Source organism: Piliocolobus tephrosceles, chromosome 13 (genome assembly GCF_002776525.5).
Source record: "Piliocolobus tephrosceles isolate RC106 chromosome 13, ASM277652v3, whole genome shotgun sequence".
Taxonomy (NCBI): Eukaryota; Metazoa; Chordata; class Mammalia; order Primates; family Cercopithecidae; genus Piliocolobus; species Piliocolobus tephrosceles.
In genome coordinates this window covers 43,866,218-43,879,676 of record NC_045446.1, presented here as the reverse complement: position 1 = coordinate 43,879,676, position 13,459 = coordinate 43,866,218, and the positions used below count along the sequence as shown (strand labels likewise).

The following is a 13,459-nucleotide window of genomic DNA, read 5'->3' as shown; positions in this document are numbered from 1 at the left end:
CATAAATCTGACAGAATTTGTATCCAGAATATGTAAAGGACTCTTACAATTCTGAAATAAGAATACAACTGGGCTGAGCGTGGTGGCTCATGCCTGCAATCCCAGCACTTTGGGAGGCTGAGGCAGGTAGATTGTTTGAGCCCAGGAGTTTGAGACCAGCCACAATGTAGAGAAACCCCATCTCTGCAAAGAACCACAAATATTAGCCAGGCATGGTGTCACACACCTGTAGTCCCAGCTACTCAGGAGTCTGAGGTGAGAGGATCACTTGAGCTTGGGAGAGGTTGAGGCTGCAGTGAGCTGTGATTGCACCACCACATTCTAACCTGGGCAACAGAGTGAGACCCTGTCTTTAAAAAAAAAAAAAAAAAAAAAAAAAGAATTCAACTGACCTGATGTTTTAAATGGGCAAAAGATTCAAACAAAAGAAGACTTGGGAATATGGCAAGCAAGCCTAGAAAAAATGCTTGATCATTAGGAAAATGCAATTTATAACCACAATGAATTCTTTCTACACAATGAAAGTTTCAAAGATCAACAATAGTGAAGCAAGGATGTGAAGCAACAGGAATGCACATGTATTACTTAAAATGTCAAATAGTTTATATGCTTTGTAAAACAAGTTGGCAGTTTGTTTAAAAAGTTAGATATACACTACCATTTGATGGAGCAATTCTGCTTATACACAGATGTTTATAGCAGCTTTATTCATTATGTTCCAAAGCTAGAAGCAATCCAGAATTACATACACAGGTGAATGTATAAACCAAATTGTGATTTATCCATGTGGTAGAATACTACCCAGCAGTAGCAAGGAACAAACTAATATACACAAAAGCATACGTGAAACTGAAAATGTGTCATGCTTATCGAAGGAAGCCAGGCACAAAAAGAAGCAATACGATTCTGTTAGCATGAAACTCTATAAAACACAACTCTAATATATAATGAAAGAAAGAAAATGAGTGGTTGCTTGTGGATGGGGAGGTTTTCTCAGAATGGGCACTAATCTTTACGGGAAGAGGAAATGTTCTGTATATTGATGGTGGTGGTCAACAAAGTATCTGTTTTTCAGAATTTAACAAAATTAACCTAAAATGAATGCATTGAATTGTATATAAATAATACCCAATGAAGTTAAGGAGCGACAATTTCTTCTTTGATGGAGGAAAAAAATCCTCTGTAGTTAAAATGTACATTCTGAGAATTCAGAATTTATTAATCAGATATAAACTTAACCAGCAGCTTACATTCACCTTTGTGAAATTAACTGTTGTTTCATATTACAAAAGAAGCGGAGGTTGAAAATATTGCCAATCTTATTCGCAAGTGTATAAAAACATCTAATGATTGCCACTGGTCAAGGTTAAATAATTTTTGATAGTGATAGGATTTCAGGTTTTATGTAACACTTAATGTTTTGTTGTTGATAGTGTCGTTATTGTTTATAGATACATGTATATCTTTCACAAGTATTTGATCCTCTTAATAGCCTGTGAAGTAAATAGGGTCAGTATTCTCTTTTACACCTGAGCAGCACAGGCTCAATGGAATTACTTAAAATGTTGGTGAAGATCACATAGCTAACAAATGCCAGAGAATCTGAGGGTTAAATTAGGGGCTTCGGGCTTCAAATTCTCTCAGCCCTATGACAGACACACTATTTCCCTTTAAACCATACTTTTGTATGTCTTGTATGTCTGTGTTCACCTTTGTGTTGTTTTTTGTTTTAAAGACATATAACTTCATTGACATGTTATTCTTGATAAAATTTGGATTTCTTTTCAAACTCAAGTTTTAAATATTGGTTCACTGTATTGCCATATTAACCAGAAACATTTTTGGGCATTCATGGAGTAACCATAAAATATAGTGTCCAAAGAACAACTAAACTTTGATTGAAATACTTTTTTGTCCCACAAAACGAGTTGTTGGCAAAAAATTATGTAATATAACTAGCTTTCAGAATCTGTTTAACCTACTAATCTAATTCATTATGATAATTTTCAGACTAAATAAACTTGAAGATACTATTACACTAATTAAAGGAAAGATTGAAGAAGTTCATCTTCCTGTAGAAAAAGTGGATGTTATTATATCTGAGTGGATGGTGAGTGTTTACAGAAAAAACTACTTTCATTGGTAAAATGAAAAAACTTTTTTAAAGTAATGAATAAGATAATAGTTTTCCTGAATTTAATTATATTTGATACATGGCAGAATGGTGACATTATTTTTTAAATAGCTACATTAGATACTGTAATGTGTAATTTTAAAAAATAGCTACAGTCTTCTTACAGTAGTTTATTCTGAAATGGCACTTATTTATTGGCTATTCATAATCTTTAAAAAGTGATAAATTATCCTTTTTATCTTAAAAATCCTAATAAATTATTTTTCTACTTTCTAAGTTTTACATATCTAAGTGTTTGCCTGAAAGCCTTCAGGGACTAGTAAGAACTTATTAGGACTGTTTCATCAAAATTAACAAAATACTGCCACTGTTATCATACTGAATGTCCTATCTTTCTAATCTGTTGGGCCAAGTAATCAATGTCCATTATCACGTAAAATAGAATTTATTGCTGTTATTGAAATAATAAAAGGAAGATATGTTACATAGCTTCATAATTTGCTGTTGAAATCTTGAGTCAAGACAGAATATTTATTTTTAAATATATGGAAAATAAAATTAATGGAGGCTGGGTATAGTAACTCACACCTGTAATCCCAGCACTTTCGGAGACTGAGGCAGGTAGATCACCTGAGGTCAGGAGTTTGAGACCAGCCTGGCCAACATGATGAAACCCCATCTCTACTAAAAATACAAAAATTAGCCAGGCATGGGGGCAGGCACCTGTAATCCCAGCTACTTGGGAGGCTGAGGCAGGAGAATGGCTTGAACCCAGGAGGTAGAGTTTGCAGTGAGCCAAGATCACACCTCTGCAGTCCAACCTGGGCAATAGAGCGAGACTCCACCTCAAAAAAAAAAATTGTACTTGACAGCTGATTTTACTTACTGATATGTCAATTTGACAGAAATAAACTGGATAGTATTTCTAATAAAGATTTTTACATTATTTTGAAATTTTTTTTCCTTAAAGTTCTATTTGGTAGATATATTTTCATAAAATAAATTTATCAAAAAATTTTAAAACAATGAGTTTTGCTTTATATTTTTTTATAAATTTTAAATAAACATAGTTATAATCCTGGTGAAATAGACATTTCAAGGAACTTTTGGAATATTCAGATCTAATGTAGTAGTGTAGGGAGTTCCAGTCTAGAGCTGATGACAGTCACAGTTGTTGACGGTTACAATTTTGTATGTGAAACAGTATGCTGATTTTTTTTTAATGCTAAGATTGGCCTTAAACAACCTTTAGTGACAATATTAATATTCTCACACCAAAGAATTTGTATCAGCACTCTGATTTCTCATGAATTGAAAGAGTAGATATGAATTAAAAATGTAACATTTCTTTAAAGACTATGAAAAGATGCTTCCGAGAAAGCACATTTGAGGCATATACTTGACAAGAATGTTAAATAGTTTATGCTGTATATTTTACTCTTCTTGGAAAATGCATCTTTTAAATTACTCCAAAATAGACTTTATAGGCAAACCAAAAGAAAGACTTGTCCAAACCTGTTACCTCAGTTGAACATTATTATATATCTGATTACAATAACTAATGGGATAGTTCTTGCTCTGCCTAGCAGAATTATACTTCTGGATATTGATGTTCTAGGATTTTTCACTTCCAAATCTGAAAGATGATCTAGAATTATTAATATGCAATTGATACCTTAGAACCAGCTGGTTTAATAACTGCAGTTAGCTGGATTGAATGAATTCATGAGATTGTCTTTATGATGTGAACTTTGAAAGTTGTACTGTTGAAAGTTGTACTGGAATCCATTTTGTACCCTTCTGCTTTCTTCTGTACTAAGGAGGGCTAACCCTGCAGGCTGCCTTTCCGAAGCTCCAGTGATGGCTGACTTCTACTGAGTTTGGGGAACCCAATGGGAAACACTAGAAACACTAAATCTCCCAAAATTTAAGAAAGGGAGAAGCCAGGGCATTTCTTCCCTTCTTTATCTCTAGTGTGTTGCTGGCAAAAGCTGTTTCTTTTGTGGTTCCATTTCCCACTGGACAGGCATGCTGTAATTCCAGCATCCACTGTGCAACCCCAGCCCTGGGTTCTTGTAGCAGTAGCCTAGGAATTACAAACTTGTGGGCATTATAAAGTCTGGTTGTCTCACTCTCTTGATGACTTCTCATATCTTTTATCCTCTGTGTAAGTGACTTTTGACATTAATTTTCCTCTATTTTAGACAGCTTTTGTGGTTTCTCTTTTCCTAGTTTGTACTTGTAACTCAGCAGTCCCCATACTTCTTGGCACCAGGGACCAGTTTCATGGAAGACAGTTTTCCCATGGATTGGGGGATAGGGATGGGATGGTTTCAGGATAAAATTATTCCATCTTACATCATTAGATTCTCATAAGGAGCATACAGTCTAGATTCCTCACATGCACAGTTCACAATAGGGTTCACACTCCTATGAGAATCTAATGCCACTGCTGATGTGACAGGAGGCAGAGCTCAGGTGGTAGTGCTGGCCTGCTACTCACCTCTTGCTGCACAGTCCAGTTCCTAACAGGCCATGGACCAGTACCCGTCCATGGCCTGGGGGTTGGGGACTCTTGCTCTAACTGAACTAAAAGAACACCTTTCACTTTAGAGCATTGGTTGGGTAAGATCTCTCCCTTCTTCAGGAAGGCAGTCATTGGAGTCACTGGAGCCTGAGATGAAAGGAGCCAGTTGTTTGGAAGCCAAGATGCTTGGAAGCCAGTAATGAAAAACAAATCAGTGTGTCCAGGAAGGGATAACTAGGAACTTTTCTTCTTCCTCGCCACAAAGGTGTTACTTTTAAGCATTTGCATTATCTTACTGTCTGCCTTTCCTTGTTTTAAGCGAGTTGAAGTCTAGCAACTATTTTAAGTGCTCTAGGTGGGGGCATTGGACGCTGAACTTATGGCAGTCAGTTCTGGATGGCCTTAATTCTCTAGTGAAATTTGCATTTAAGGCCTTAAGGCTTGTGCTGAATTATTTTCAATCATCTTTGTGGATTGGAAATATCATTTATGGTATCTTTTAATCCTACAAGTCCCTAACTTTATTTAGTACTTTCATTAGGATTTTTGATTTGAGAAACTGGAAAACATTAATTACATAATTAAACAAAGGGCAGGTATGCTTTCCAAAATTTATCCTCCATATTTCAGGCACATTGGCTGAAACAGTAGGCAAATGGTAAACAACTATTTTAAATCTGTAGCCACATTTTCATGAACCAGCATTTTACACTTAAATTGCATAGACTCCTTTGTTTTTTTTTTACATACAACATAATAAGGATGCAAAAATCTAGAATGAACCATGGTTAAGCATTTTTTTTCTCTTTTTACAAGTATTTCCAACAAGGAAAGACAAAAATGGAATATACCCTCCAGAATTGGGCACAGATGTTTAATGGACGTGTAATCCAGTATAGCAATGTAGAAATCATATATTGCAGAGATGTACATCTGTTTTCTTCTTTTGTGGTCCACTAACTATTCCATGGCTGAATCTAAATATGTTTTTAGTCTGCGCCTGTTCATGAATTTTTGTCTTTATTTTGGAAGATTTTTCTAGATAAGACTAATTTTAAAAGCTAAATTATTGCTGTTAGCATGTTATTTAATAAACGATCACTTGGCTTTTATTAACAAATTCCCAGTTTTAGGCTTGCCTTTAATTTTATATTCTCATTTTTGTTTTTATTTAAGAGAAGTTTTCTTTTTATTTTATATATTTAAGGTGTACAACATGCTGTTTTTATTTACACAGTGAAATTATTACTGCTGTCACATTAACATGTCCATCATCTCGCATACTTACCTGTCTTCGGTATGTAATAAGAGCACCTAAAATCTATTCTCTTAAGAAATGTTTCATATACAATACAATATTACTAACTATAGTCCTCATGCTCTACATTTTCATTTTCATCAAATGGAATTTCTGTTTGACAAAATTGTTTCAGTTAAATGTAAACAGTTTAATCCCCAGAATATGTTAATACATATTGCCTTTTGTGTATGTGTCCTCATTTTTTACATTTTAGTCTACCAATAGAAGTTCTTGTTTTGAGAGCTGTTCTTTATTGCTTCTTATCTCTGACTGCGTAATAAAACTGTTCAAAATAAGCATCCCTAATTCTGACCCAGTAAGCCAAATTGACTCATTTGGTGTTGTTGTGTTTCCTCTCTGTTTTCAGCATGACTTTGCAAGGACATAGAGTAAGTCCACAGGGCTTAGCATTAGTAAATGACAGAATGTGAATTGTAAGAGAACGTTCCCAGACAGAAATTTGCTGGCCTCAGACTTTTATAATTTTATGTACAGCACATTAAAGACATGGAGTTAGTATATGACAGGGTTAAGAATGTTGCTCCATAGGCAAACTACCTCCATTCTTGGGCGTGTTACCTCTCTATGCCTCAGTTTCCTTCTCTATAAAATGAAAATAACAGTATTACCTACTTCATAAGGTTTTTTGTGAGGATTAAATGAGTCAATACGTGCAAATTTCTTAGAACAGTTTCTGGCACATAAGATCTCAATAATTTAGCTATTCAGTTTTGAAAGTTATACAAACTTTTAAGTACTCTGTAACTCATGAGCGAGCTACCACACTAGCTAATTCAATAAAAGTTGAAAATAATCATATACATGAAATAAAGAATATTAATTCTTGGAGGAAGAACATTCTTAGGGCTTCTCCCTCGCTTACAGCCCTTTGTAAAAGCAGAAGACTTTCTCTTTCCATGTCTAGCATTTACTAATTGACTGTCTGTGGTTGGTGTGCAGAAGTATGAAAGTAAACTGATGGATGTGAGTGACTGGGATTTGGGGTATTCTTGGTATTTTTCTTAATGTTAGTTGAATCAACATGTATTTTATGTATATTTCAAGCATAATTCTCAGTTTGCTGCCTTGGAAACAATTTTTAGGCAGTGCTGACAATGCCTAATAATTTTAGATAAAATATAAAATTCCCATTCCACAGTACTATTTTCTAGTACTGTTAAGTGTTAACAGGGAGATATTTATAGTACTTGAACAACGAAAGAAAAATTGTGGTTCGTATTTTTTCATAGATATGCTAACATCTGAATCAAGAATAAAACGAAAACAAAGAGAATAGAACTGTAATTAAGAATACGTCCCTTGTGTATAATTATGTTGGTCTTATAATCTATATTTTTGTTCTTGTCTATGCTCTTAAGCACTTCCTAGCCTTTCTTTTATTCAATCTTCAATAAGTTATAAAGTATTCTAATCATGATTATTAAAAGGTTAAGTTATTCAGGAACACGAATCAATTGCCCTTATAAACATTTTTCAGGTAATCCCTCAGAGAACACAAAATGTTTGTTAATTTTGATTTTAAACTCTAAAATTCTGTAACAACTTAAAAATATTTTGTCAGTAATACTGTTTACTTCTCCTTGGGAGTAAAAGTAAACCCTTCAAATTTACAGCTTGCATTTGTAGACACACAAGCATTTATTATAAATACAAATATCTTCTGTAAACTGTATATTGTGTATATACGCCACTTTTTTTTTTTTTTTTTTTTTTTTTGGTCCATTCAACTCTTAATAGACACTTAGGTTGATTCTATATCTTGGCTATTGTGAATAGTGCTGTTATAAACGTGGGAGTGCAGACACCTCTTTGACATACTGATTTCCTTTCCTTTGAATATGTAGTGTGATTGCTGGATCATATAATAGTTCTATTTTTAGTTTTTTGAGGAACCTCTATATTCTTTTTCATAATGGCTGTACTAATGTATATTCTTACCAACAGTGTATATGAATTTCCCTTCTCTGCATCCTTGCATCCTTTTTTTGTCTTTTTGATAACAGCCGTTCTAACTGGCATGAAATAATATCACATTATAATTTCAGTTTGCATTTCCCTGATGATTAGTAATGTTGAGCATTTTTTAATGTACCTGCTGGCCTTTTATATGTCTTCTTTTGAGAGATGTCTATTCAGTTTATTTGCCCATTTTTGATCAGATTATTTGGGTTTTTGCTGTTGAGTTCTTTATATTTTCTGGATATTAATCTCTTGCTGGATAAATAATTTATAAATATTTTCTCCCACTCTGCAGATTGTCTCTTTATCGTGTTCTTTGCTGTGCAGAAACTTTAATTTTTTAGTGGCTTTTTTTTTTTTTACTTTCAGATCTGGGGGTACATGTACAGGTTTGTTATTTAGGTAATAACTCATGCTTTGGGGGTTTGTTGTACAAATTATTCATCACCTAGGTACTAAGCCTAGTACCCAATAGTTCTTTTCTTTTCTTTTCTTTTTTTCAGACAGAGTCTCGCTCTGTCGCCCAGGCTGGAGTGCAGTGGTGCAGATCGCGGCTTACTGTAAGCTCCACCTCCCGGGTTCACGCCATTCTCCTGCCTCAGCCTCCCAAGTAGCTGGGACTACAGGCACCTGCCACCATGCCCGGCTAAGTTTTTGTATTTTTTATAGAGACAGGGTTTCACTATGTTAGCCAGGATGGTCTCAATCTCCTGACCTCGTGATCCTCCCACCTTGGCCTCCCAAAGTGCTGGGATTACAGGCGTGAGCCACCGCACCCAGTAGTTTTTTGGTTTTTTTTTTTTTAACTCCTCTCCCTCCTCCCAACCTCTACCCTCAAGTACACCCCAGTGTCTGTTGTTCCCTTCTTGTATTCATGAGTTCTCATCATTTAACTCCCACTTGTAAGTGAGAATATGTAGTATTTGGTTTTCTGTTCCTGCATTAGTTTGCTAAAGATAATGGCCTCCATCTCCATCCATGTTCCCACAAAAGACACAAGCTCATTCTTTTTTATGGCTGCATCGTATTCCATGGCATATCTGTGCCACATTCTCTTTATCCACTCTGTCACTGATGGGCGTTTAGGTTGGTTCCAATTCCGTATCTTTGCTATTGTGAATAATGCTGCAATGAATATTCACATACATCTTGCTCTTTATGGTAGAATGATTTTTATTTTTATTTCTCTGGGTATATACCCAGTAATGGAATTGTTGGATCAAACGGTAGTTCTGTTTTTTTGTTTTGTTTTGTTTTGTTTTTGAAATAGGGTCTCCCTCTGTCTCCCAGGCTGGAGTGCAGTGGCGCGATCTTGCCTCACTGCAACCTCCGCCCCCCAGGTTCAAGCAGTTCTCCAACCTCGGCCTCCCAAGTAGCTGAGACTACAGACGTGCGCCACCATGCTGGCTAATTTTTGTATATTTGGTAAAGACGAGGTTTCACCAAGTTGGCTAGGCTGGTCTTGAACTGCTGACTTCAAGTGATCTGTCCATCTCGGCTTCCCAAAGTGCTGGGATTATAGGTGTGCACCACCTCACCTGGCCTGGTAGTTCTGTTTTTAGCTCCTTGAGGAATCACCATACTGCTTTCCACAATGTTTGAACTAATTTACACTCAGACAATGTGTAAGTGTTCCCTTTTCGCTTCAATCTTGCCAGCACTCTTATTTTTTGACCTTTTTTTTTTTTTTGAGACAGAGTCTTGCTCTGTCGCCCAGGCTGGAGTGTAGTAGCTCAGTCTCGGCTCACTGCAAACTCCGCCTCCTGGATTCATGCCATTCTCCTGCCTCAGCCTCCCAAGTAGCTGGGACTACAGGCACCCGCCACCGCGCCTGGCTAATTTTTTGTATTTTTTTAGTAGAGACAGGGTTTCACCGTGTTGGCCAGGATGGTCTCGATCTCCTGACCTCATGATCCGCCCGCCTCGGCCTCCCAAAGTACTGGGATTACAGGCATGAACCACCGCACCCGGCCTACTTTTTGACTTTTTAATAATAGCCATTCTGACTGGTGTGAGATGGTATCTCATTGTGATTTTGATGTTCATTTCTCTAATGATCAGTGATATTGAGCTTTTCTTCATATGCTTGTTGGCCACATGCATGTCCGCTTTAGAAAAGTGTCTCTTCATGTCCTTTGCCCACCTTTTAATGGGGTTGTTTGCTTTTTCTATAAATTTGTTTAAATTCCTTATAAATGCTGTTTATTAGACCTTTGTCAGATGCATAGTGTGCAAATGTTTTCTCACATTCTATAGGTTGTCTGTTTATTCTGTTGATAGTTTCTTTTGCTGTGCAGAATCTCTTTAGTTTAATTAAACCCCATTTGTCAATTTTTGCTTTTGCTGAAATTGCTTTTGGCGTCTTTGTCATGAAATCATTGCCTGTTCCTGTGTCCAGGATGGTATTGCCTAGGTTGTGTTTCGGGGTGTTTATAGTTTTGGGTTTTACATTTAAGTCTTCAATTCATCTTGAGTTGATTTTTGTATATGTTATAAGGAAGGGGTCTAATTTCAATCTTCTGCATATGGCTAGGCAGTTATCCCAGCACCATTTAGTGAATAGAGAGTCCTTTCCTTGTTGCTTGTTTTTGTCAGCTTTGTTGAAGATTAGATTGTGATCTTCAATCTGATTGAAGGTTGTGGGTGTGTATCTTTATTTCTGGGCCTGCTGTTCTGTTCCATTGGTCTATGTGTCTGTTTTTGTACCAGTACTGTGCTGTTTTTTATTACTGTAGCCCTGTGGTATAGTTTGAAGTCAGGAAATGTGATATCTCCAGTTTTGTTCTTTTTACTTAGGATTGCCTTGGTTATTTGAGCTGTTTTTTGGTTCCATGTACATTTTAAAATAGAAGAATGTCATTGGTAGTTTGATAGGAATAGCGTTGAATCTATACATGACTTTGGGCAGTGTGACCATTTTAATGATATTGATCCTACTCATCAGCATGGGATTTTTTTGTAGAAGCTATTTAATTTGATATAATCCCATTTGTCTATTTTTGCTTTTGTTATTTGTGCTTTTGAGATAATCTCCACAAAGGCTTTGCCCAGACCAATGTCCTGAAGCATTTCCCGATGTTTTCTTCTATTAGTTTAATAATTTAAGATCTTGGCTGGGTGCAGTAGCTCACACCTATAATCCTAGCACTTTGGGAGGCCAAGGGGGGCCAATCACGAGGTCAGGAGATCGAGACCATCCTGGCTAACACAGTGAAACCCTGTCTCTACTAAAAATACAAAAAAATAGCCGGGCATGGTGGCAGGTGCCTGTAGTCCCAGCTACTCGGGAGACTGAGGCAGGAGAATGGCGTGAACCATTATTGTGTGCATATAATGTGTGCACCATTATACCCAGCTAATTTTTGTGTTTTTAGTAGAGATGGCGTTTTGCCATATTGCCCAGGCTGGTCTTGAACTCTGGGCTTAAGCGAGCCACCCGCCTCAGCCTCCCAAACTATTGAAGAGAGTGTCCCTTCTCCAATGAATGTTTTTGGTACCTTTGCCAAAAATCAGTTGGCTGTAGATGTATGAAATTATTTCTAGGTTCTCCAATATGTTATTTTGGTCTATGTGTCTGCTTTTATGTCAATATCATGATGTTTTGGTTACTATAGCTTGTTGACATCAGGTATTGTGATACCCCCAGCTTTGCTCTTTTTGCTCAGAATCACTTTGGCTATTCAGGATCTTTTGTGGTTTCATACAAGTTTTAGGGTTGTTTATTTCTATGAAGAATGTCATTGTTATTTTGATAGGAATTACACTGAATCTGTAAATCACTTTGGCCAGTATGGTTATTTCAACAGTATTAATTCTTCCAATTCATGAGCATGGGATGAGTTTCCATTTTTGGTCTGTTCTCTTCAATTTCTTTCATTAGTATTTTATAGTTTTCATTGTAGAGATCTTTCAACTCTTTGTTTAAACTTATTCCTAAGTATTTTATTTTACTGTAGTTATGTAAATGGCATTGCTTTCTTGATTTCTTTATTACTTCCCCTTGGTATAGAAGTGCTACTATTTTTGTATATTGATTTTGTATCATGCAGCTTTACTGAATCTGTTTGTCAGTTCCAAGAGGTTTTTAGATTTTCTGTGTAAGATCATGTCGTCTTCAAACAGGAACAGTTTGTCGCCCTTCTTTCCAATTTGGATGTCCTTTGTTTCTTTCTCTTGCCTGATTGCTCTGGCTAGTGTTATGTTGAATAAAAGTGGTGAAAGTGGACATCCTTGTCTTATTCCATTTCTTAGAGGAAATGGTTTGAACTTGTCCCCATTCAGTATGTTGTTGGTTGTGGTTTTGTCATTGATGGCCTTTATTGTGTTGAGGTATGTTCCTTCTATGCCTAACTTGTTGAGAGTATTTATCATGAAGCGATGTTGAATTTTATCAGATGCTTTTTCTGTGTCTTTTGAGATGATCATATGGGTTTTGTCCTTCATTTTGTTGAAGTATCATGTTTATTGATTTGTGTACATTTTGTCATCCTTGCATCTCTGGGATAAATCCCACTTGATCATGGCAAGTGATCTTCTGATGTGCCACAGGATTTAGTTTGCTAGTATTTTGTTAAGGACTTTTACATCTGTGTTCATCTGGGATATTGGCCTGCAGTTCCTTTTTGCTGGTGTCTTTAACTGATCTGTGTAATGCTAACCTCCTAGAATGAGTTTGGAAGAAATCCCCACTCTTGATTTTCTGGAAGAGTTTGAGAGTAGTCGCTGTTAGTTCTTTAAATGTTTGGTACAATTTAACAGTGAAGGCATCGGGTCCTGAATTTTTCTTTGATAGACTTTTTACTACAGATTCAATCTAGTTACTTGTGTTCTGTTCAGATTTTCTATTCCTGGTTCAGTCTTGGTAGGTTGTATGTGTCCAGGAATGTATCCATTTCCTCTAGGTTTTCCAGTTTGTTAGCATATGGTTGTTCATCATAGTCTGTAATAAACCTTTGCATTTCTATGGTATCTGTTTTAATGTCTGTTTCTGATTTTATTTATTTTGGTGTTTTCTCTCTTCTTGGTTAGTCTAGCTAATGGTTTGTCAATTTTGCTTATCTTTTTTAAAAACCAAGTTTTCTTATTGATCTTTTCTATTTTTTAAGTCTCAGTTTTGTTCAATTCTGCTCTGACCTTTATTATTTCTTTCCTTCTACTTTGTTTTTCTAGTTTTTTGAGATGCATCGTTAGGTTTTGTATTTGAAATCATTCAACTTTTTTTTGATGTAGACATCTGGTGGAGCAATGGCCTTTTCCAGACTTCCTAGTGTTCCAAAGGGAAAGACTTCTACCTGTAGATGAGTTTTAGTGTTCCAGTTGGGAGTGGTGTGGTGACTCTGTTTCCAGGTAGATGCAATGGTACAGCTTCTACGCAGCTTCTTGACCTGTGTTCAACATCAGCAATAATATGAGTTACTCAGTGGTATAGGCTGTAGAAGTCTGTGGCAGTGGTGGCAGCAGCATAGTTTTTAAGGTACTCAGTTGCAACAGTTTGGGAGATCCTCCTGTTTTCATTTTT

At 36.2% G+C, this 13,459-nt stretch overlaps 1 protein-coding gene across 2 annotated transcripts in view; it reads left to right on the top strand.

Annotated features, from left to right (window-relative positions):
- Nucleotides 1-13,459, top strand: part of PRMT3 (protein arginine methyltransferase 3) — a 131,647-nt gene that overhangs the window by 43,658 nt on the left and 74,530 nt on the right. For both annotated transcript variants that reach the window (XM_023191503.2, XM_023191504.2), the window contains one exon: nucleotides 2,011-2,110. In XM_023191503.2, the coding sequence (XP_023047271.1) occupies nucleotides 2,011-2,110 (100 nt within the window). The remainder of the gene's footprint in view (nucleotides 1-2,010; nucleotides 2,111-13,459) is intronic.